The 20,108-nt window shown below is 38.9% G+C and overlaps 2 protein-coding genes across 3 annotated transcripts; both read left to right on the plus strand.

Moving 5' to 3' along the window:
- The first annotated feature begins 60 nt into the window (after nt 1-60).
- kdm1b (lysine demethylase 1B) lies at nt 61-13,280 on the plus strand. The gene is made up of 21 exons (XM_085395773.1): nt 61-218; nt 493-635; nt 1,791-1,912; nt 1,996-2,085; nt 3,294-3,405; nt 3,502-3,615; nt 3,700-3,738; nt 3,836-4,028; nt 4,158-4,342; nt 4,664-4,834; nt 4,960-5,034; nt 5,972-6,106; nt 6,566-6,737; nt 7,781-7,908; nt 8,259-8,390; nt 8,499-8,573; nt 8,683-8,799; nt 8,899-9,024; nt 9,444-9,566; nt 10,154-10,306; nt 11,913-13,280. Exons 1-21 carry the CDS (start codon nt 203-205, stop codon nt 11,994-11,996), a joined length of 2,505 nt encoding a protein of 834 aa, XP_085251899.1. The 5' UTR covers nt 61-202; the 3' UTR covers nt 11,997-13,280.
- Nucleotides 13,281-13,717: 437 nt separating this feature from the next.
- Nucleotides 13,718-20,024, plus strand: LOC146643317 (uncharacterized). Of its 2 annotated transcripts, none has more exons than XM_085395733.1 (10): nt 13,718-14,031; nt 16,539-16,676; nt 16,780-16,905; nt 16,995-17,105; nt 17,194-17,337; nt 17,426-17,506; nt 17,618-17,728; nt 17,799-17,939; nt 19,345-19,476; nt 19,555-20,024. In XM_085395733.1, the coding sequence occupies exons 1-10, from the start codon at nt 13,980-13,982 to the stop codon at nt 19,629-19,631; spliced, it is 1,113 nt and encodes a 370-aa protein (XP_085251859.1). In that variant the 5' UTR covers nt 13,718-13,979; the 3' UTR covers nt 19,632-20,024. The 2 variants fall into 2 exon arrangements, with proteins under 2 accessions (XP_085251859.1, XP_085251861.1); XM_085395735.1 differs by having other exon boundaries at nt 17,802-17,939.
- Nucleotides 20,025-20,108: the final 84 nt, after the last annotated feature.

A 20,108-nucleotide genomic window follows, 5' to 3' on the forward strand; every position in this document is an offset into this window, starting at 1 on the left:
GTACGGAGAGCGGCAGAGTTCAAAAATCAGAGCGACACGCCCATTTCCTCTTCAAAACCGGAAGTGGTATTCTGGAAACGACAGCGCATTGATTTTCGTCCCCACAACAATAAAATAGAGACAAAACAACGATTAAAAGCAAAAAGGCGTCTCAGAATTTCACTTGGACGTCGAGGGCTTGAAAGAAACCCCGCGGGCAGCCATGCTGTCGGACGCAGGTCAGTGCTAAAGAGGCGCCGCTGCTGCTTGCTAGGTGCTAAAGTGACAGCTGACGTTGTTGGGCAGATTTAAAGAGCTGGCTAATGTGCGCGTCTTTGCTATGTTTACATACCAATTGGCCTCGTGTTTCGGTCGCTTTTTTCAGCTATTTATAACCTGAGTGAATTCTATGTTTTTGCACACGTGTTCTATGTCATAAATATTTTGTCGACGTTAATACAGGCCCGAGCTGCACTACACAGTCACTATTATATTGTTGTCATTGGTGTTAAGACTATCCCGGTAATGCTTCTGGTGCACGGAGAGCCAAGAAGAGGAGCTCCGGGGAGTCACCAGGGGACGGACAGATACTGCGCTCCTCAGGAAGGCAGGTCAACGTCCGGGTGAAGCGCACCAACAACCCTCCACCTGGTCAGGTAAGGTACACAATGAGTTAATATAATGACTATATCTCGGTTAAGTTTCAGTTCGCATTCATGCAAAGTAGGGTCACACAAAGGTTTCAGTTTGGTTTTTAATGTTTCCAGGTGTGCAGTTTTAGGTAAATGTTGCTTTTATTATTATACTAGAAGGTTACTTTTCAGGGGGCAGTGTTTAAGCAATTCATCAACAAAGCACTTTTTAAAGCCAGTTGACTGGCAGTGATGTAGACGTAGAAGTCTTAGTCAACATACCACCAACACAACTCATGAAGTTATGAGGATTTGCCCCTTGACCTCTATTGAGGTTGTTGGGCCACCACTCTCTGGGTCTCTGTCGGGTTCATGCCTACCTGTTCACAGATCTTATCCACCCATAATCTTAATCTGTCTGTTTTGTCTCTGCATTCACTTAACTGCTCCTTGCAGTATGATTTTCACAAGGCCTGAAAAACCAGAGACACTCTCTATACCATCTCAAGTTGCAAAGCAATTATGCAGACCTTTTATACCTGTCACAGGTTTTGGGCATGAGATCTTCCTGTAGCATCTCAATTTATGCTACGATTCTTCTTACGGTTTTGCCGTAAGAAGACACTACTGATACTCAAAAGACAACGGAGCACAGCAGGTAGACTTTGGATCGGAGAGATGTTTTTGTCTCTAGATTCCCGTAACGCTTGCTATGACAGCTGTGTTATCCTTGCCAAAACCTTAGATTTTGAGCTTTCATTTGATACAGTATGACAGGACCAAGGTACTTGAAATCCTTCATTATTTCTAGTCTTCTGCTAACTTTAACCAAATCCCATAATTTACAGGGAGATTCCTAAGCCCCCTATATAATATGTGCACCACATTGTTCAAATTCAATTTATGCCCATAGTCAGAATATGTATTTCTATATATATTATGTGTTCCTGAAGTCTGTCTCAAAGAAATTACTTTAAAAACCAAGGCTAGTTAGAACTGTCCAGTCAAAGCAACAAGATCCTAGGGTTGAAGCTAGGCTACGGCTTTTCCATGTAGTGTTTGTATGTTGGCCTGCATGTGGTTGTCTTGGAGTGTATGTTACGTTAAATTGTGATTGTGAATTGGACATAGGAATGAATGTGAGTCTCATGATATTTCATTTTTCTCTTTGGATTACAGAGCAAAAGAAAAGCCACAGACACAGAGGAAGAAGATGACCAGTCTGAGAAGAAGTACAGAAAATGTGAGAAGGCCGGGTGTTCTGCCATGTACCCTGTTTGTTTTGCAAGCGCATCTGAAAGGTAACATCAGATGTCAGGTAAATCAGATAGTTACTTATATCACTTTTTACAGTTCTCAAACAGCACTTCTTGTCTCTTTTCAGATGTGCTAAAAATGGGTACACGTCACGGTGGTATCATCTGTCATGTGGGGAGCATTTTTGCAATGAGTGTTTTGATCACTACTACAGAAGGTGAGACAAATGCAGGCTAAAGATATCAACAGTGTTTCTGTAGCACTGCTTAAAACACCTCTAAGTTGTTTACAGTGATTTCTGCTACATTAAGTTGAGAAGATGGATATTTTATGGTTTCCATCATCTCAGAAATTTAGTGGCACGCTTCCCTCTCTCGTTTGCAGCAATCTATTTAAAAATAAATGTTAACATACCAGGAAGGCACACAATTACAGTTACATACAGACAACATTTATAACAGCAAACTGCTCCCTGCAAAAAGAAGCATATTTAAAAGGTGTAAAAGAAAAGAAACTGCAGAACCCTCAACAAACAACTGTTCTGACTGACACGTGGTTTAAAAAGCTCAGAATTTCACATCAATCCACTGACAGTCAGATTAATGCATCATGTAATGTGTTACAGATGTTGTACTGATTGGCTGCAGTGCTGAGTGAAAAAAATAAACCTCTTAATGTACCAGTGGATCTACATTCCTACTCTCTCTAATTAATGCAAGCAAAGAGAAGAAACCGATATGGATACAAGCAATGGAAATGAGTGTCTTCTGAAGAGTATCTGGGCTCTCCCTTAGAGACAGGGTGAGCAGTTTAATCATTCAGGAGCAAGTCAAGACTAGAGCAGGAACCCCTCCACATTGAAAGGAGCCATATGATGTGGTTCAGCATCTGATTGGCACATCTAGGATCTGTTTCACGCTTATCAGACTGGGAGGAGATCCCAGGAAAAATTTAGGACATGCTGGAAAAAGTATGCCCTATGGCTGGTTTGGGAATTCCTTTGTGTCCCCTCAGAAGAACTAGAAGAGGTGGCCTAGTTGAGGGAAATCTAGACGTCAATGAAACTGCTGCTGAAAGGATAATTGGATGGATTGATATTATTCTATCTTTTTTTCCCTTCAATGTTCTTTCTAGAAGGGAGGAAACCAGTGTATAACATTTAATCTGAGTTTTTTTTTTCTTTCCCCATATCAGTGCTGTTTGATTTTTGCCACTTGCTTTGAGTCATTAAATTATAAGCATGTATCGCTGTATACACGCAAACCTGAAACAGCCGTGGGTTCAGTGACATTACTTTTGAAATAATCTTGTCACATGTTCCTCAGACCTATTTACATTGTTTCTGCACTACCAAACTGTGAAGCTGTGAGTTACTTGTCAAAATAATTAGAATAACTTTTTTTTTTTTTTGCTCCTTCACTTCAGTCACAAAGACGGCTTTGAGACCTTTGCTTTGTGGAAGAAAGTGTGGACTAGTAATGGGAAAAGTGAGCCCAGTCTTAAAGCTTTCATGGCAGATCAGCAGCTGCCATACTGGGTATGTATAAGAAGCTTTTCTGGTTCTAGATACATGTATTAACTGTTCACACATGTAGCTACGTGTCATAAATACTCTCATGTTCATTTCTTTCAGGTTCAATGCACCAAACCCGACTGCAGGAAGTGGCGCCAGCTGACCAAGGAGATCCAGCTCACTGCCTCCTTAGCAGCAGCATACCGCTGTGGGATGAAGTTCAACAACATTAAGGTAAAGAGGGAAAGATATAATCATCGATCCCCATCAAGACAAAAATCTATTTTTCTGATAAAAATCTTGCTCATTTGCCTACAGAGCGAGGAACCCGACCAGTGCTCCCAACCAGAGGACTTGGTAAGCTAGTTGTGTTTGCTAGAATCTGTTTGAGGACAGTGTGTAAACTTTACAAGTTACTGCATTTGTTTAATGCTGAGCTGTTTTATTCCTGAAGAGAGTGGCAGAGGTGACGGACAGCTGGTGGCATTCAATGCTCATTTTGCCGCCACTGTTTAAAGACAGCCCAGCCAGCCCTTTCCTCACTGCGTACTACCCCGACTGTGTGGGGATGAGTCCATCAGGTTCTTCTAGCAACATGTCTCTGGGCGAGCTGAGGGCGGATCACTGCAGAGCTGCTCAGCCTCAAAGTAAGTCTGAGTTCAGAAGAAATGCCATATTTAAGCACCTACTATTCACCATGCTATTTTTTTTTTTTTTACACATAATTACTGTTTTGTGTCCCCATTGGAGATCCTGATCATTATTATGTCCCTCAGTTCCAGGCTTGTGTCCATACTTCCAGCCCTTCTACCAGCCAAATGAGTGCGGAAAGGCTCTGTGTGTGCGGCCTGATATGATGGAGCTAGATGAGCTTTATGAGTTTCCAGAGTTTTCCCGCGATCCCACCATGTATCTGGCTCTGCGTAACCTTATCCTGGCCTCCTGGCACAAGAACTGTAAGGTACAACAAAGCCAAAAGTGACCACTGGGGTCATTTAAAATCTCAAATAAGGGTGAAAAAGATCACTCAGAATCACCAATGTTTTTTTTAATTAAATTTTATTTTAGTGTAGAAAAATATTTTAAATTCAGAGGTGTCATGGGATTTGTCTTTGTACAAATAATAAAACTCAACCAGTTTAATATGTTTAAACTAGGCAATATATAATGCGCATGCGTTCTTTTCACCTTTTCCTACAAAAAAGGAACAGAAATCTCCAAAAGAACAACAAACAAATAAAACAATTAGATTTTCTTCCTGTTTTCCTTCCTGTTTTTGAAGGAGGTGCTGACTTCAGAGAAATGTGCCCAGCACATCATTGTTCGTGGGTTGGTGCGTGTGCGCTGCGTGCAGGAGTTGGACCGAGTGCTCCATTTCATGACCAGGAAGGGTCTCATCAACACCGGTGTGCTGGCAGCAAAACAGCCTCTGCTCCCAGAAACATACTGCTCTGTGAGCGTCCTCATCTACACAAGATTATTACACATCTGTAATGTCATGTGAAGTTTTTATTGTTTTTGCTACTACTTATTTTCTTATGTTTTTTAGCACCTTGTACATTTTATGATTTTATGCAGAAAAATGTTATCATCATTGGTGCCGGGGCTTCAGGACTGGCTGCTGCACGCCAGCTGCAAAACTTTGGCACTCAGGTAAAGATCCTCATCTCGCCTGGAGTCTCGTTCCATCTCCCCTGATTGTGATCAAATAGTTAATTTTGCATAGGAAGTTTCCTGTTTGTATGAGGACCATGAAAACATTTCATTTCTCTGCTGTCGGCCAAGAAGGTTGTGTTTTTGGTAGTATTTCTGTGCACATCATTCACTCTGTAAACATGATAGCTCTAAAAGTTTTTAATGAATTCTTTATAAGGGCGTAGAGTGGAGTTATGTTAGCAATCCATTAAAATTCAACCTACTTTCACCAAAGCCTTGTAACTTACAAATGATGGTTTTTGTAAGCGTGGTGCGTATTGTCAACATAGAAAGTACCATATAAAGATTTAAAATATCATGTCACATCTGACCTTTGACCTCTCCTTCAATGTCAGTCAATAGATCTGAACGTCAAAGTGATAAACAAGTTATATAGAGCTATCTAAAACTATGTTTACTACCATTGTTTGTATTCACAACGTATGGGGAATGAGATATGGGGTGTTTTACTGTTTACAAATGCTCAGTTCTTACTAACTGAGGGTATTATGCACACTTGGCGTAGTGTGCCAAGAAAATGTCCTCTGCTCAGAGAAATCCTGCTCACTGCATATTTTCTTTTTCGGGCCCGGTGGTTGTGTGGGGAAAATCCCAGTAGACTGAAAAACACAGACTAGCCCATCAGACACCAACAGCCATGCCACGTTCAAAGTCCCTTAAATCACCTTTCTTATCCATTCTGATCCTTGGTTTAAACTTCAGCAGGTCGTCTTGATCATGTCTACATGCTTAATTGCATTGGGTTTTACCATGTGATTGGCTGAGTAGATATTTGCATCAATAAGCAGTTGAACAGGTGTACCTAATGAATTGTTCTGTGAGCGTATTTCACCCTGATGAGTTTTACATACTCTTCGTTTGTTTGGGCTTACAGGTGGTGGTGCTCGAGGCGAGAGACAGAATAGGTGGTCGGGTGTGGGATGATGCCTCTCTGGGTGTCACTGCGGGTCGAGGAGCTCAAATCGTTAATGGCTGTGTAAACAACCCCATTGCCCTGATGTGTGAACAGGTAAGAATGAATGTGCTGAAATTCACCTATTTCTGATAAATCTTAAGTCAGAGCTTTGCAAAAGTTTCAGTTTTAATGCCAAAATATTTTTAAACCCCTATTCCTTTTTGTAATGAATACAGAAATGCAGCTTCAGTGTTGCATTATTGAAAGGACAGGTTACAGGACACTTTGGGACTCTCCAAGTTCATACTCTTAGAAGTTAATATTTTGAGACTGTGCCACCTGTGTTCAGTCTTCTTTACCTGCCATGGTGAACCTAGGGTTGAGATATGCTGATCATAGTTTTGTTTGTTTTGTTGTATATATTTAAGTTTACCTGGAAGTCCTTTTTACAGACTTGTCCATGCTCACAGTACATAGACATGCATTGTTTTTATTTTTTTTTAAATGCATATTAAATTTGATAAATAAAAAAACACTACTATTAGGTACCCTTTTGTGACTTCTCTCCTGTAGTTGGGCATCAAGATGCACAAGCTCGGAGAGCGATGTGACCTCTTTCAGGAGGGAGGGCAGGTCACTGACCCTGCCATTGACAAGCGCATGGACTTCCACTTTAATGCCATCCTGGATGTGGTGTCAGAATGGAGGAAGGACAAGTCGCAGAACCAGGACACAGCACTGGGAGGTGCTGTCATCATGTGTTTCACTGAAGCTCCTTTTGCTTAATTCTTTTTGATGAGAATTCCCAATGAGAGAAGAAAAGTCTCACAAAGCTACTCTTCCCTCATCACGTTTGGGTCATAATCTTAGAAAATATTTCTTAGTGTTTGCACTTATCAGCCAATAATTACGCTGCAGTCAGGACTTTGAACTCTGTGTATAAAATACTGATGTCATGGCTGTTTTATTAAGAAGTAGTTCTAAAATCATAGACTGTTTATAAAAGATGGCCATAACCACTATGACACTTGTGAGTGAGGTCCAGCTGCTCACCCTAAAACACACCCTGCTTTTTTTGTCAGTTTGATTTTAATAGGAACCATAATTTATTAAATGAATATTGTGTTAAATAAGCCTAGAAACTAGCAAATAAGATCAGAAAATCATCAGAGAAGTGTTTGCTAAGATCACAGATCAACTGACTTGTAGGATCATATTTCCTAAGACTTCTTCTGTGCAAGTCCTTTTTTTAAACTAAATGAGTCGCCCCCTGCTGGCCAATACAATGCATGGTTAACTTTCACATTGGCTTCAAATCAAATCAAATCACTTTTTATTGTCACATCACATGTGCAGGCACACTGGCACAGCACATGCGAGTGAAATTCTTGTGTGCGAGCCCCACAAGCAACAGAGATGTGCAAACACAACAACACAAACGAGCAAAATACAAGAATGGCCAACCTGAAACTAATAAATATATGTACAATATATAATAGTGTATGCATTTCTGGATGTGTATACTAAATATTTTCCTACGTGTGTGTGTGTGTGTGTGTGTGTGTGTGTGTGTGTGTGTGTGTATACACATTTTTACAAATTAAATAGTAAAAAATAAAATAATAATAATAATAATAATAATAATAATAATAATAATAATAAAAAAATATATAAAATATACAGAGTTCATGTTTCAGATGATCTTTCATATTCTGGAGGAGTGCTCCTCAGCAAAGCTCCTGTACAGAAACAGGAAATATTTGTGTCTGTGGCATTTTCTCGTTACAGAAAAAGTCCAAGAAGTTAAGAAGAACTTTCTCCAGGAGTCTGGGATGCAATTCAGTGAGCTGGAGGAGAAGGTGCTTCAGTTTCACCTCAGCAACCTGGAGTTTGCCTGTGGAAGCACATTAGACCAGGTCTGGAAACTAAACTTAAAAAGAGCTTTTCAGATTTATTTTGTTGTAATTTTTTATGAGTTTAACAGAAAGGTCAGGCTGGGGGTTTATTATGATGAAAACTGTAACTTCCCGCATCGGAAATTATTCACGCTCTGAGATGACTAATACGAATTAGTCTGTTTGAGGTGTGAGGTTTGTTTTTTATTTTTAGTGGAAAGTCTTTCAGTGTTTCTGATCCCTTAAGAAAGACATTTTAAGGTGAATGTAGTCAAACATATTGTGTTTTTTATTTGTGAGGATTTATGTAAATTGTATTAGATTATAGCACTGGGACTGAAAGTGAATTTTTTTTCTGGCTGTTTCTGTAGGTATCGGCAAGATCCTGGGACCACAATGAATTTTTTGCCCAATTCTCAGGAGACCACACTTTACTTACCAAGGGCTACTCTGTTTTACTCTACAAACTGGCCGAGGGCCTCGACATCCACACAAAGTGTCCGGTCTGTATTCCAGTTTTTTAAACTCTATAGTTTACCTTGAATCCACCTGTATTACATTCTTGAAGTCTTATGCTTATTAGATAAAAGTTTACTTTTTAAAAATTGTAGGTTCAGGCCATTGATTACTCAGGTGACGTTGTCAAAGTTACCTCCTCTGATGGGTCGCAGTGGACAGCACAGAAGGTAAAAACATCTTTGCTGTGATACTGTACAGTTTCTGTTATCTAAATACAGAATCTTATGATCTCAGTTAATCTTTTAGTTACTCTAACAGCCTAATGTCATCTTTCAGGTCCTTGTTACAGTTCCTTTGACTTTGCTTCAGAGGAACCTGATTCAATTCAACCCTCCACTTCCTGAAAGGAAATTGAAGGCGATCCACAGTCTGGGGGCGGGTATAATAGAAAAGGTCATTAAAGTTCAACTAACCTGTGCTGCAGTAGAATAAAAAGGATGATGAAGTTGCTTCCCGGTAGTTGCTCATATTTACTCTTTGTTCTGTGTGCAGATCTCGCTTCAGTTCCCGTACAGATTCTGGGACAAAAAAATCCAAGGAGCAGACTACTTCGGTCACATCCCACCAGGTCTTGAAAAGAGAGGCATGTTCAGTGTCTTCTATGACCTGGATCCACAGGTGTGTTTTTGTTCTTGTGTTGAGCGGTTTGGAGACAAGGTTAGAGAGGCAAAGCTAAGGTGGTTTGGACATGTGCAGATGAAGGAGAGTGAATGTATTGGATAAAGATGGTGAAGATGGAGATGACAGGCAGGAGAAAAGGATGAAGAGTAAAGAAATGGTTCGTGTATGCAGTGAAGGAGGACATGCAAAGCGTAGGCGCAATAGAAGAGGATGCTAGAAATGGGGTAAGATGGTGGCAGATGATCGACAAATCAGAGAAACAGCCAAACGAATAAGAAGTTTATCCACGTGGCCCAAAGTTAGAGCCGCTGGTGTTAGGCTGCAAAATTGTATTTATATTTAAATTGGCAAATGTTGTAGAAAAAGATGGAGGAGATTAATACAGAATCTAATGGTTTAAATGTGTGTTTGTGTAGAGGAAGCAGGCTGTGCTGATGTCTATTATCAGTGGTGACGCCGTTTCTTCTGTGCGGGACATGGAGGACAAAGAGGTGGTCGATGAGTGCATGAGGGTACTGCGGGAACTTTTCAAAGAGCAGGTAATCCTCCTACTTCTCCTAAAATCTTTCAGGAGTTATACTTAGAAGTTTGAGAATAATAAAGAAATAATAGGAGTATTTAAAAAAACAACAACAAAAAAACCCAACCAAAAATCATATTTTTGAAATGAGAGAGAACTCAGTCTGAAATTTGTTATATGATATTACCAGAAACCTTCCAAGAAAGTTAATTTGGATTCAATGTGTTATACCTGGGGAAATATCACATTGAAGTAAGATCCTCTGTCAGAGATTAAAATATTTAAGGACTCCAAACATCCATCAATCAATATTCATAGACTCATTGTGTCAGATATTTACACAAAACAACTGAACAACTTACCTTTTGATATTTATTCTTTTTATTTTTTTTAAGATACAGGAATTTAAAAAAATATATTTTAATGGCTCTACCTACAGCCATTAAAATATATTTTGGACAATGCTGACTTGAAATTTTGTATATCTCCTAATCAGAGGTGTATTATTTTCCCCTGGATTCCTGTTTTTTCATTTTTTTATTGTATTTATTTTTTTAGTTCCCAATGCTCTCATTTAAGTTCAAATTTATATATGCATGTATTTAGGAGGTTCCTGAGCCAATGAATTTCTTCATCACTCATTGGAGCAAAGACATCTGGTCCCAGATGTCCTACAGCTTTGTGAAGACAGGGGGCAGCGGAGAGGCCTACGACGTTCTCGCTGAAGACGTGCAGGGAAAGGTGTTCTTTGCTGGCGAGGTAATATTTTTCTAATTTTTACCAAATGAGTCCAGAAACGTCAGGTTTTATGAAGTGCTACTGAGGCATTTATTTCATTTCTATTTTACATAAATGTGTTTTGCATTAACACGATCCTGCTGTGGCTGTATGTATCACACTAACTTTGCATTCTTAATCTTTGTTGTAGAAATTGAGTCGCACAAGGCCTGTAATAGTGAGCTGCCTCATGTTTCAGTTATTTTTACAGGAATCATTTTAAATATTCGTTTTAGAGTCTGACTGAACGTTGACAGAAGTCAACGTTCAGATTTAGGGAAACGAGATTTAGGGAAACAAGTTACTGCTTGTTTCCCTAAATCTCTTCTACAAAGGCAAGAGTGCAAAAGTTATGTGAGCCACAGACATTCTACATTTAATCACACTATCTCTGGCATCTTTTTTTCAATCCAGCAGGTTGAGGGGGCGAAAATTAAATGATATTCGAGTCTTCTGTAGATGATGTCCAACAAAGATTTCTATTCAAAGATAACTTTTCTGATGTTCTAGAGCTGTTTAACACTAAAACAGACCTAAGTGGATAAGGATGAATTTGCTTATGTTTTGTCACTTAGAGAATCTAAATTCATTTGGTCAGTGCTTTGATGTCTTTCCCCTGTAACAGGTCTATCAAATTTTATCAAAGTCTTCCAGTAAGCTGCTCTGCTCAATAAGAATGATTCTGGAGCAGCAGTCAGGCCTCGCATCCTTCTCTCCTGTTGTTTTCCTGCTCTGACAAATTAAAATGTCTCCTGCTGTGGAAATGGTCCCTATACACTTAAGGCCACTGTGTTAGGTACACCTTTTCAAATGCTTATTAATGCAAATATCTAATCGGCAAAACACATGGAAGCAGCTCAGTGCGTTTTGGAAAGTAGAGATGGGCAAGATGACCTGCTGAAGCTCGAGCTGAGGATCAGAATGGGAAAGAAGAAGATTTGAGAGAATTTGACTGTAGCATGGTTGTTGGTGTCACAGGATGGTCTGAGTATTTTCATAGCTACTGATATTTTCCCACACAACCATGTATTGAGGTCAGAGGAAAATGGCCAGACTGCTTTGAGCTGATACTAAGGTAACAGTAACTCAAATAACCACCCAATTGTACTGAAGCTAAGCAGAAGAGCATCTTTGAATGCAAAACATGCAAAACCTTGAAGCAGATGGGCTACAGCAGCAGAAGACCACACAGGAACAGGAAACTGAAGCTACAATTCTCATAGGCTCACCAAAACTAGACAACAAAAAGTTGGAATTGTGTTGTCTGGTCTGATAAGTCTCTATTTCTGCTGTGACACTTGGATGGAAGGGTCAGAATTTGCGATCGATAACATGAAAGCATGGATCCATTCTGCTTTGTATCACAGGTACAAGCTGCTGGTATAAGAAGGTACGGGTGTTTCCTGGACCTCCTGATTATTATTTATATTCTATAGCCTATCTAACCTCTCTGAAGACCAAAAGGAGGTCCAACACAGTATTAAGAAGATGTAGCTAACAAAGTGGCCATGAGTGTATATGGGTATTTTTAAACTAGCTCTATGTGTCTGTGAAATGTGCTTTTAATGCATTTTGTCCCTTATATCAGGCAACCAACAGACACTTTCCTCAGACTGTGACGGGAGCCTACCTCAGTGGCGTCAGAGAGGCCAGCAAGATGGCCGCTATGTAACCTGTCACTCCCAGAGCACTCATAAACACCAGCACGGACTCACGGGTTGCACCGAACAACAGACCATTAATAAAGTTGGACTGTGTTGTCTCACTTGCTCCACTTGAAACACTGTTTTGCTGTACTGTAATGTATCTGATCAGCAAAGTGTCGTGAATGATTTTTCAGTAGTGGGGTTAGCCAGGGCCTGGTTCGACATATCTAACAAGTGCTTTTTATTTATATCAAAATCCAACAGGTAACATGTTGGTGACAAGATGCAAAAAAAGAAAAACAAAATTATGAGGAAGTCTCCATAGCCCCTAAGTAGCTCTGCCTAACTCTGCTGTGCTGGAAAGGAGGATGGTATTTTGTTTTAATGATATTTGTTTTTAGCAATGCATGAAACATTGGAAAATCTGAGTGATCTGATCATAAACTTAACCAAATATAATTTAACCTCCAATCATCAGGTTTTAAGTGATTATAGGATATATATGTAACATGTCTTCTTTGAGAATTACCAATGTTTTCTACAACTGTAGTGATTTGACTCGTTCTATTTGTGAGTCACGTGTTGCTATAAATGGTGAAGTTGAATGGATGAAAGGATATATATATGTAATACAAGTACCTCTACAGTAGCTCTTTATTTAAATCAACAGCAGCAAAATGAAAAAAATCACCTGTGAAAAATTGAATGACCCTTTGAGCTAAGGTTGATCACCTGGTTGTCCCCATATTTTCTCAGGGATGCGTTCAGGACACTTTTCACCCATCAAACTAAACCTAATGAGTCATAGAGTAAAATTATAAGAACTGACAGTTTTAAAGGCAGTTTTTGTGAAGAAAAACCGCAACTAACCAAAGTATTAAAACTCCACACTGCTCTTGTATTTATTCTTGAACAGTTAATTTCCTGAGGATTGTTGAGCAGCACAGACTCTTCTCACTTTTTTTGATTAATATTGACTGATTTGTCATTAGGTTCATATGATTGTCTAGATCAGCACATTTACAGCATGTGGTCATGTCCTGTTTGTCATTATAGTGCTCTAGTATTTATCTTGTATGTGTGTAATAAACTGAGCTACCAACTGCCACAGTAATCACGTTTACTCGTGGATAATTTTTTTTCCTGCTTAAGTCATACTAAGATCAGAATTGTACAGAAACTACACAAATGTTTTGGGTTCCTCCTCATTGCTTTATATTTTGCTTCCAAGGAGACAGACTTTCTTCCAAACTTTTAAAGGTGTTGAGTAGTAGTTCTCCAGGCTTTAAAAATTTTTTCTTTGGGCATTGGCTGCTTGTTTCACTTTTTTCAGTCCCTATATTTGTCCATTTTCAGAGGAATGTTTTGTTTATTGAACCACTAAATAATCTGAACAATTATGAATTATTCTTCATATTAATTTTACATTAATAAAAAATAACTACGTTTATTTTGAGCAAACATCGAGTAGTCTTACTGCTCCTTAAAAGGTTAGTCGACTATGTCCCAAAAAAGTAAGTAATATTAAATAAATAAATAATATTTTATTAATAGTAAAAAATAAAAAATGACGGAATGAAGACTGAATTTCTCTCACAGATGTTTTCTTTTTATTTCAAATCCAGAATTCCTTCTGCGCCATGTCTGACTCTGGTTTAGATTAGTTGCTAGGTTTTGTTGCGAGGAAACCGTGGAGCCAGTAGACCAATGACGTTAATAAGCGTCATCAATGCGAGCCCAAGTGCATTCCCTCCCAAAACTAAAGCGGAAGTAAACAAATCAAACATGAACTGGGACCGTATTACACCCGTTATTGCAAAATCTGCTTGTTAAACTGTAGCTTTAGATTGCGGGTCGGTTCTGTTAATATCGGCTCATAAATACATCCTAGAGGCAGCTGAAACGAACCGCCACCTTCAACCCACAGCGAAAATCGAGTAACAGTAAAATCAAGTTGGCGCGTTTTTACTGCGGATGAAGAGCAATATTTGCTTACACCGACCAACATAATGGACTGTAGCACCGCTGACCTGCACGCTAACGTGGCACACGACTCTGCAGGTAGCCGGATGCTGTTCTTAATTTTACCTGAAGAGGCAAACATGTTATTGAACTGCGCAGCTAACTGCTAACTTAGCTTATAACTTCGCGGTAATGCACCCACGCCACTGCTGATAGCTTGATTTAAAAGCGTTAATCATGGAAAAGTTTAACCTGATTTAATTCAGTAATTATGTTTTTAACGGTGTGTATGGTTTGATCAGAGATTTTTGCAAAACATCACTTTTGCACACAAGACGTACTTCTGGTATTAATGATAAAACTGTGATGGATAATGGAAACTTAGCTAAACACTACACTCTTCTCCTCATACTATAGTTATTGCACGTGTAACTAGACCACATTCACGTGTACGTTTTGCTTTTGACTTTGGAGATTTTAAATTCATATAAGAAAATATGTTCCTTTATAGTAATACATAATTAAATCCCCAATATTTGATCAATGATAAGTCTAGCTAAGATTAGCTCAGTGTGGACCAGATACATCATTGAGTGGCTGTATATTCATAGGTTATTATCAGGAATGTATTCAAAGGGAAAGAAAGGACAGAATACTAGAGATGCTAGGCATCAGAAAAAGATGGCATGGGAAAGCTCAAAGTGAGTTTTGTATGCAACTCGACACTACGGATGGAGAAAATAGGCCGGGGTGAGTAGTAAGGAGTAACTGAGGGCATCTATGAAGAGAATGAAGGGTGGGGAGAGATGAAGACATGACATACCTATGGAAGTATGGAGAAGTCTAGGAGAGAATGTCTTTGGAATCAGTATACTTTATTAATCCCCAAGGAAATTATGTGGGTTACAGTTGCTCCAAGACAGTAACAGACTAAACTATTTAAATAATACAATATGTTACAGAGTTTACGAACTTATGAAGTAGCGCTAATATATACAAATTGCGCCCATCACATCACATACACATCACGGATTTTACAGAGGTGATTATAAACATCAAGAATATTGACAAAGAATTTTACAGAGGTGGAATATATATGATTCACATTTAACTCTGTGAATCTGTGAATTTTGTAATTTGCTATTTTACTGTAGAGCGTGTGCAAAAAAGGGTAACTATTATTGCAGTGTTTACAGTGTATTAGGTGGAGGAGTTGTACAGGGAGATGGCCACGACAGGAATGATTTCCTGTGTTGTTCAGTGGTGCTTTTTGGTAATCTCAGTCTCTCACTGAACGTGCTCCCGTGACTACTTGGAGAGTAAGAGGATGCCTGAGGGATGGAAAAGACAGACTGGTACTGATTTTCAAGAATAAGGGAAATGTTCAGTGCTGTAGTAACTACAGAGGGATAGAGTTGATGAGTCATTGTTGAAGCTAGGCTGAGAAGAGAAGTTATGAGGTGACGATCTGTGAGGAGCTGTGCGATTTCTTTCTGAAAAATAATACTACAAACGTGATGTTTTGAGAGTGTTGATGGAGAAGAATATAGAAGGTTTGATGGAGGTGCAGGACATGATGATGGTCATGGTGAGTACAGTGAGATAGTAGTGTAATGGGTGGAGGTATGATTACATTGGGGACTGAGCTGACAATATTAAGATTGTAATGGGGACTAACCAGAATGGATAAGATTAGAAATGAGTACATCAGAGGGGCAGCTCAGGTTGAGCTGTTTGGAGGCAACGTTAGAGAGACAAGGCTGAGATGGTTTGGACATGTGCAGAGGGATATATGTGGATGGATATATTGGAGGAGTTGGTATGACAGAGGAGATTGCTAAGAAAAGGTTGAGATTGAGGTAGATGATCTGCTGTGATGACCCTCAAAAGGGAGCAGCTAGAAGAAGAAAATGATGATGTACTCAGCGTATGATAAGAAAGGGATGTACTGAGCCAATGCATGATAAATGGATATTGCTAAATAAGTTGTCATTTCACAATCATACTGCACCATATGACATACAGTATGATATGGTGCAACTGTGGCACCAATCAAGAAAGTTAAAGATCAACATTGGATTTTTGTATAGAAAGAAACGCTTTTTCTCATCCACTGGGTGTAGCATCGTAGCAGTCTGCAGATTTATATTTTATTTTTATTGTGACATTGTTTATATGAATGATTCTGCATCCAATTTGAAGCCTCTTGAGCCTTGGTATTATTGTGCGCTGGGTTTTTTGCAACTATCTTTGAACATCCTGTTTTATTTATGAACATGTATATTGCGTTCTTCTCTGTCTGTCTAAAGTCTTGTATTTTTTTGTCTTTGTTGAAAAAAAGATCTTGATCTGAGATGACCTGTTCAAATAAAGGAATTAATCGTAATAATAATCAGTCTGTCAAATGAAGGTGAATGCAATAAGAAATCATCATATGAATGCTGTTTTTTTTATTAAATCACAAATATGATTTGATTTTTGAAAAGATTTCATATTAAGTAGCTTATCCTTTTTTCTAAAGTAACATTAACTACATTATTACATTTGCTGTATCAAAAATACTGATATTTACAGTTATTTATCCGACTGTGTGTCTGACTAATCAGATGGGAGCTCCAGCAGTGATGAGGACTTAGTGCCTCTATCAAAGCTGCTGATGAGGCAACAGAGTGATGAGAAGGAGTCATGCGACAATACCCGCAGCTTATCCTCCAACTCCAACAATAAATCAAAAAAGGACAAAGGTGATGATAATACCAGCTGTTTTATCAGTAAAAGTGTTTACACTAAATATTTCTCCAACCAATTATTTGATTAAATTTTGCATGTTTATATCTTCTCTCACAGGTTCAGATGGCTCCTCGGATGATGAGCCGCTAGTAAAGATGAAGACAAGCCTTGCACCACCTAAGAAACAAGAGAAAAAGGAAAACACACCACCCAAATCTAACAGCACAAATAACAAGAACACAGGTGACCCCATGCTTTTTTCATTGTTTGTTCTTCTGACTTGTGTATAGAGTGAATGGCTTCACATTTTTGCTTTCTGTGTTTAAATACAGACGAAGACTCTGACAATGAGCCTTTGATAAAAATTGCCAAAATTTCCTTGAAAGCTGTGAAAAAACCTCCCTCAGTTCCAACCAAAAAAGCTGCTGGTAGAAAGAAGAAAGGTGAGATGACTTTCTCTCCAGTGGACTGGGGTATCGTCAGACATCTGCTATATCAGATACTTACTTTGGGATTCCTTTTCTCACACAGAGTCACTGGGCAAGGACGACAGCTCCGATGATGAGCCTTTGAGTCAAGTTGCCGAGAAACCTCGGTCACGGCACGAGAGAAGAGCAGCTGCTGAAAAAGCAAACCCGGTTACCAAATCCAAAAGAAATGCTGCAAAGAAAAAGGGTTGGTTTGAAAGTTTGAGCTCAACTAAAATGAAAAAATCCCACAAGACCTTTATTGAGTTCAAATAACTTGTTGCTGTTTCGTTTAGTTAAATATACTGAGACGTCCACTGACAGCTCAGATGATGAGCCACTGGCGGCGATAAAGAGGAAGTCATCGAAACATAGAGGTAGGCAAAGTCTTCAGTAGGCTGAGCGCAAGGATTGATTTTAAGCAGGTTTTAACTATAGGTAGTTTCGTTTTTAGCCTCTTAAATTTTAAAACAGCGCTTCTTTTGCAGACAGCAGCTCAGATGATGATGTGCCCCTTGTGGACCTCGTTGCCAAGAAAAGGAGGCCAGTGAAGAAAAGCCCAAAGAAGACACGAGGGCGAGCATCAAACAAGAGAAAAGGTACTCTCACAGCACTGATGACTTGAACAAAACAAAGAAAAGTTTAAAACATTTTCAATCTTTGTTTTAGCAGAAGTCAGTGATGATAGCTCAGATGAAGAACCGTTGATTAATCTTGTGAAAAAACCTCGTGCTATCAAAAAACCCAAAACAAAGGCTCCCACTCCGAAGAAGAAGAGCACTCCTTCTAGGAGTCCAAGAAAGAAGCCAGGTAAAGACTGACCACACCACTCTGAGATGTCACATTTATAACTTAGAAGTTTGAGTCATTACGTTGAAATCTTCAGCTTTTGATTTGATATACTGTACCTTTATTAGTCCCACAAGGGGAAATTTCATAAGGCTGCCGCAATGGCGGCGCCATCTTACCCTCCGACCATACATACATGACGCAAAACATCACATGGGGAAGACGGTCAGAGAGGTATAACAATGGAAAATGCACCACATGAGGAAAGATAAGGAGAAAAAAATAACTCCCCTCAGACTGAGCTCCAACAGGGAGATCAGTTTGAGAACAGAAAAAAACACCTCTGCACATAGCACATGAAAAAAAAAACCTCTTAATACACCAAAGAAACACATGACAAGCAACAGGGGTGGGTAAAGGGTGAGAGACAGCCGATTTAGACAGTACATCCAGGCCTGCGTGCGCTGGTCTCCTTGATCCACCGTCAGCATCGGAAGGGAATAAGCCTCGAAGGCGTTTGGAAAGGGAGGGGGGATGAGTGTGTGCATATCAGTGTATATGTATGTGTGTGCGTGTCCAGAGTTCAGCTGAGACAGTGCATTCAGAGACTCTGCCATGCAAAATTAATTTATTGTTTTTTTTAATATATTTTTAGCGGTAGAAACAAACTTCCATACTGTAAGTAAGTAAGTAAGTAAACTTTATTTATTAAGCGCTTTTCACAGACAGGTAATCACAAAGCGCTGTGCACAAATATTAAAATATTAAAATAAACAATAAAATCAATAGACATTATATACAATGTAAAAGATCAAATGTAAATAATGTAAAAAAATATATAAAATATGTAGATCAACAAAAGGCTTTGTTGATCCGTTTGGTGTAGTAACAAACATATGTCTTACAAGCTTCTGAAATATTAAACAATTTGTCACAATTGTTTAATTGGCTTCCTTAATCGGCTGAATATTTGATTTTGAGCTCACATTTTTCACTCTACAGGCATCAGTTTATCAATAAACAAGGAGGACAATTTGTCAACTTTGAATATTAATTTTCTCAAAGCCGTCTAGAGACTGTCTGGAGTCTACTACATAAATTACACAAGTAGACCACACCTAGGAATGTGCTAAAGTCTTAGCCATGGTAACTGACACAAGTGTAAGCATTAGCCATTCGGTGTATTTTAATGTCTTCCCTCTCTGCTGTGCCTCTGATTGGTGGATAATTCTGATGTGTTTTCACAGGAAATGCTTTCTAGTTAACCCGTCAACCTACCAGCGTTTTAGCAGCGAGCACAATCCCATCAGAAATTGAATTAATTATGTTTGTTTTTCACACAACTTCAAATGACACTTGTCTATGAATGCTGCTTCTCTCATGTATTCATGTTGACTTTAAATTAATATTGCTTCTGATTCATCAGGTAACAGTGCAGATGACAAGCCATTGAAGGCAGCTAAGCATCCACAAGTGACCAAAACCCTGACAATCCTACTAGAGAGGTGTGATGCTGGACACGCTGGGGCAGCAGGAAGCCTAAAGAAAGCCAGCAAAGGTATAAACTGCATACCAACTCATTACTAATGCTACAGTAAAATGAAAGTAAATAACACAGTTTTCTTATTCATGAAAGGAGAAAAACATGTTGCTGAAAAACCAGAGGAGGAGGAGGATTCGGCCGGTTCAGAAGAATCTTCAGAAGAAGAATAAGTAAATGAAACAAATTTCTCAAAGCGTTGTGAAACATAACGGTCACAGTTAGTGTTCATGTAAACTTCTTCACTGTGCTTTAGCTCACTATTTGTTAATTTATGCCCATTACATTTTTACTCCAGATTTTAGGTGTGGGACCAAATTTTGTGGGTTCCTTAAAGATTTTATGCACTGTCTTTGATGCTTTGTTTTTTAATGTTACGTGCCAATTGTTTGCAATTTTTGATTCCTATGAGTTTAATTTAAAAAAGAAGAAAACAGTGTAGCTCTCATTGCTGTAAGTTACATTTCACCTTTCAGGCATTTTAGCTTTTTAAGTACACCCTCAGCATGCAGCTATAAAATTCGTTGTGTTGGAATTAAAGTCCTTTCACAAAGAAATTCACATAAGAGTAAGTCACATTTGTTCAGCTTTCAGTGATTCTTTTTTTGTCATTGTTTGTCATGCTAATAACCCAAATCACAAAGGACGCC

The sequence above is a fragment of the Rhamphochromis longiceps genome, linkage group LG22 (genome assembly GCF_057381845.1).
Source record: "Rhamphochromis longiceps isolate RC_006_pf linkage group LG22, R_longiceps_female_GT1.1, whole genome shotgun sequence".
NCBI lineage: Eukaryota > Metazoa > Chordata > Actinopteri > Cichliformes > Cichlidae > Rhamphochromis > Rhamphochromis longiceps.

What these genes read in the sequence shown, in the direction of transcription:
- kdm1b (XM_085395773.1), top strand. An exon ending in TTTGCAAGCGCATCTGAAAG is followed by an intron (nt 1,913 to 1,995) that starts GTAACATCAGAT and finishes GTCTCTTTTCAG; the next exon opens with ATGTGCTAAAAATGGGTACA. An exon ending in CGCAGTGGACAGCACAGAAG is followed by an intron (nt 8,574 to 8,682) that starts GTAAAAACATCT and finishes GTCATCTTTCAG; the next exon opens with GTCCTTGTTACAGTTCCTTT.
- LOC146643317 (XM_085395733.1), top strand. Translation starts at nt 13,980, where the DNA reads ATGGACTGTAGCACCGCTGACCTGCACGCTAACGTGGCACACGACTCT. An exon ending in TAAATCAAAAAAGGACAAAG is followed by an intron (nt 16,677 to 16,779) that starts GTGATGATAATA and finishes CTTCTCTCACAG; the next exon opens with GTTCAGATGGCTCCTCGGAT. An exon ending in CCTAAAGAAAGCCAGCAAAG is followed by an intron (nt 19,477 to 19,554) that starts GTATAAACTGCA and finishes TATTCATGAAAG; the next exon opens with GAGAAAAACATGTTGCTGAA.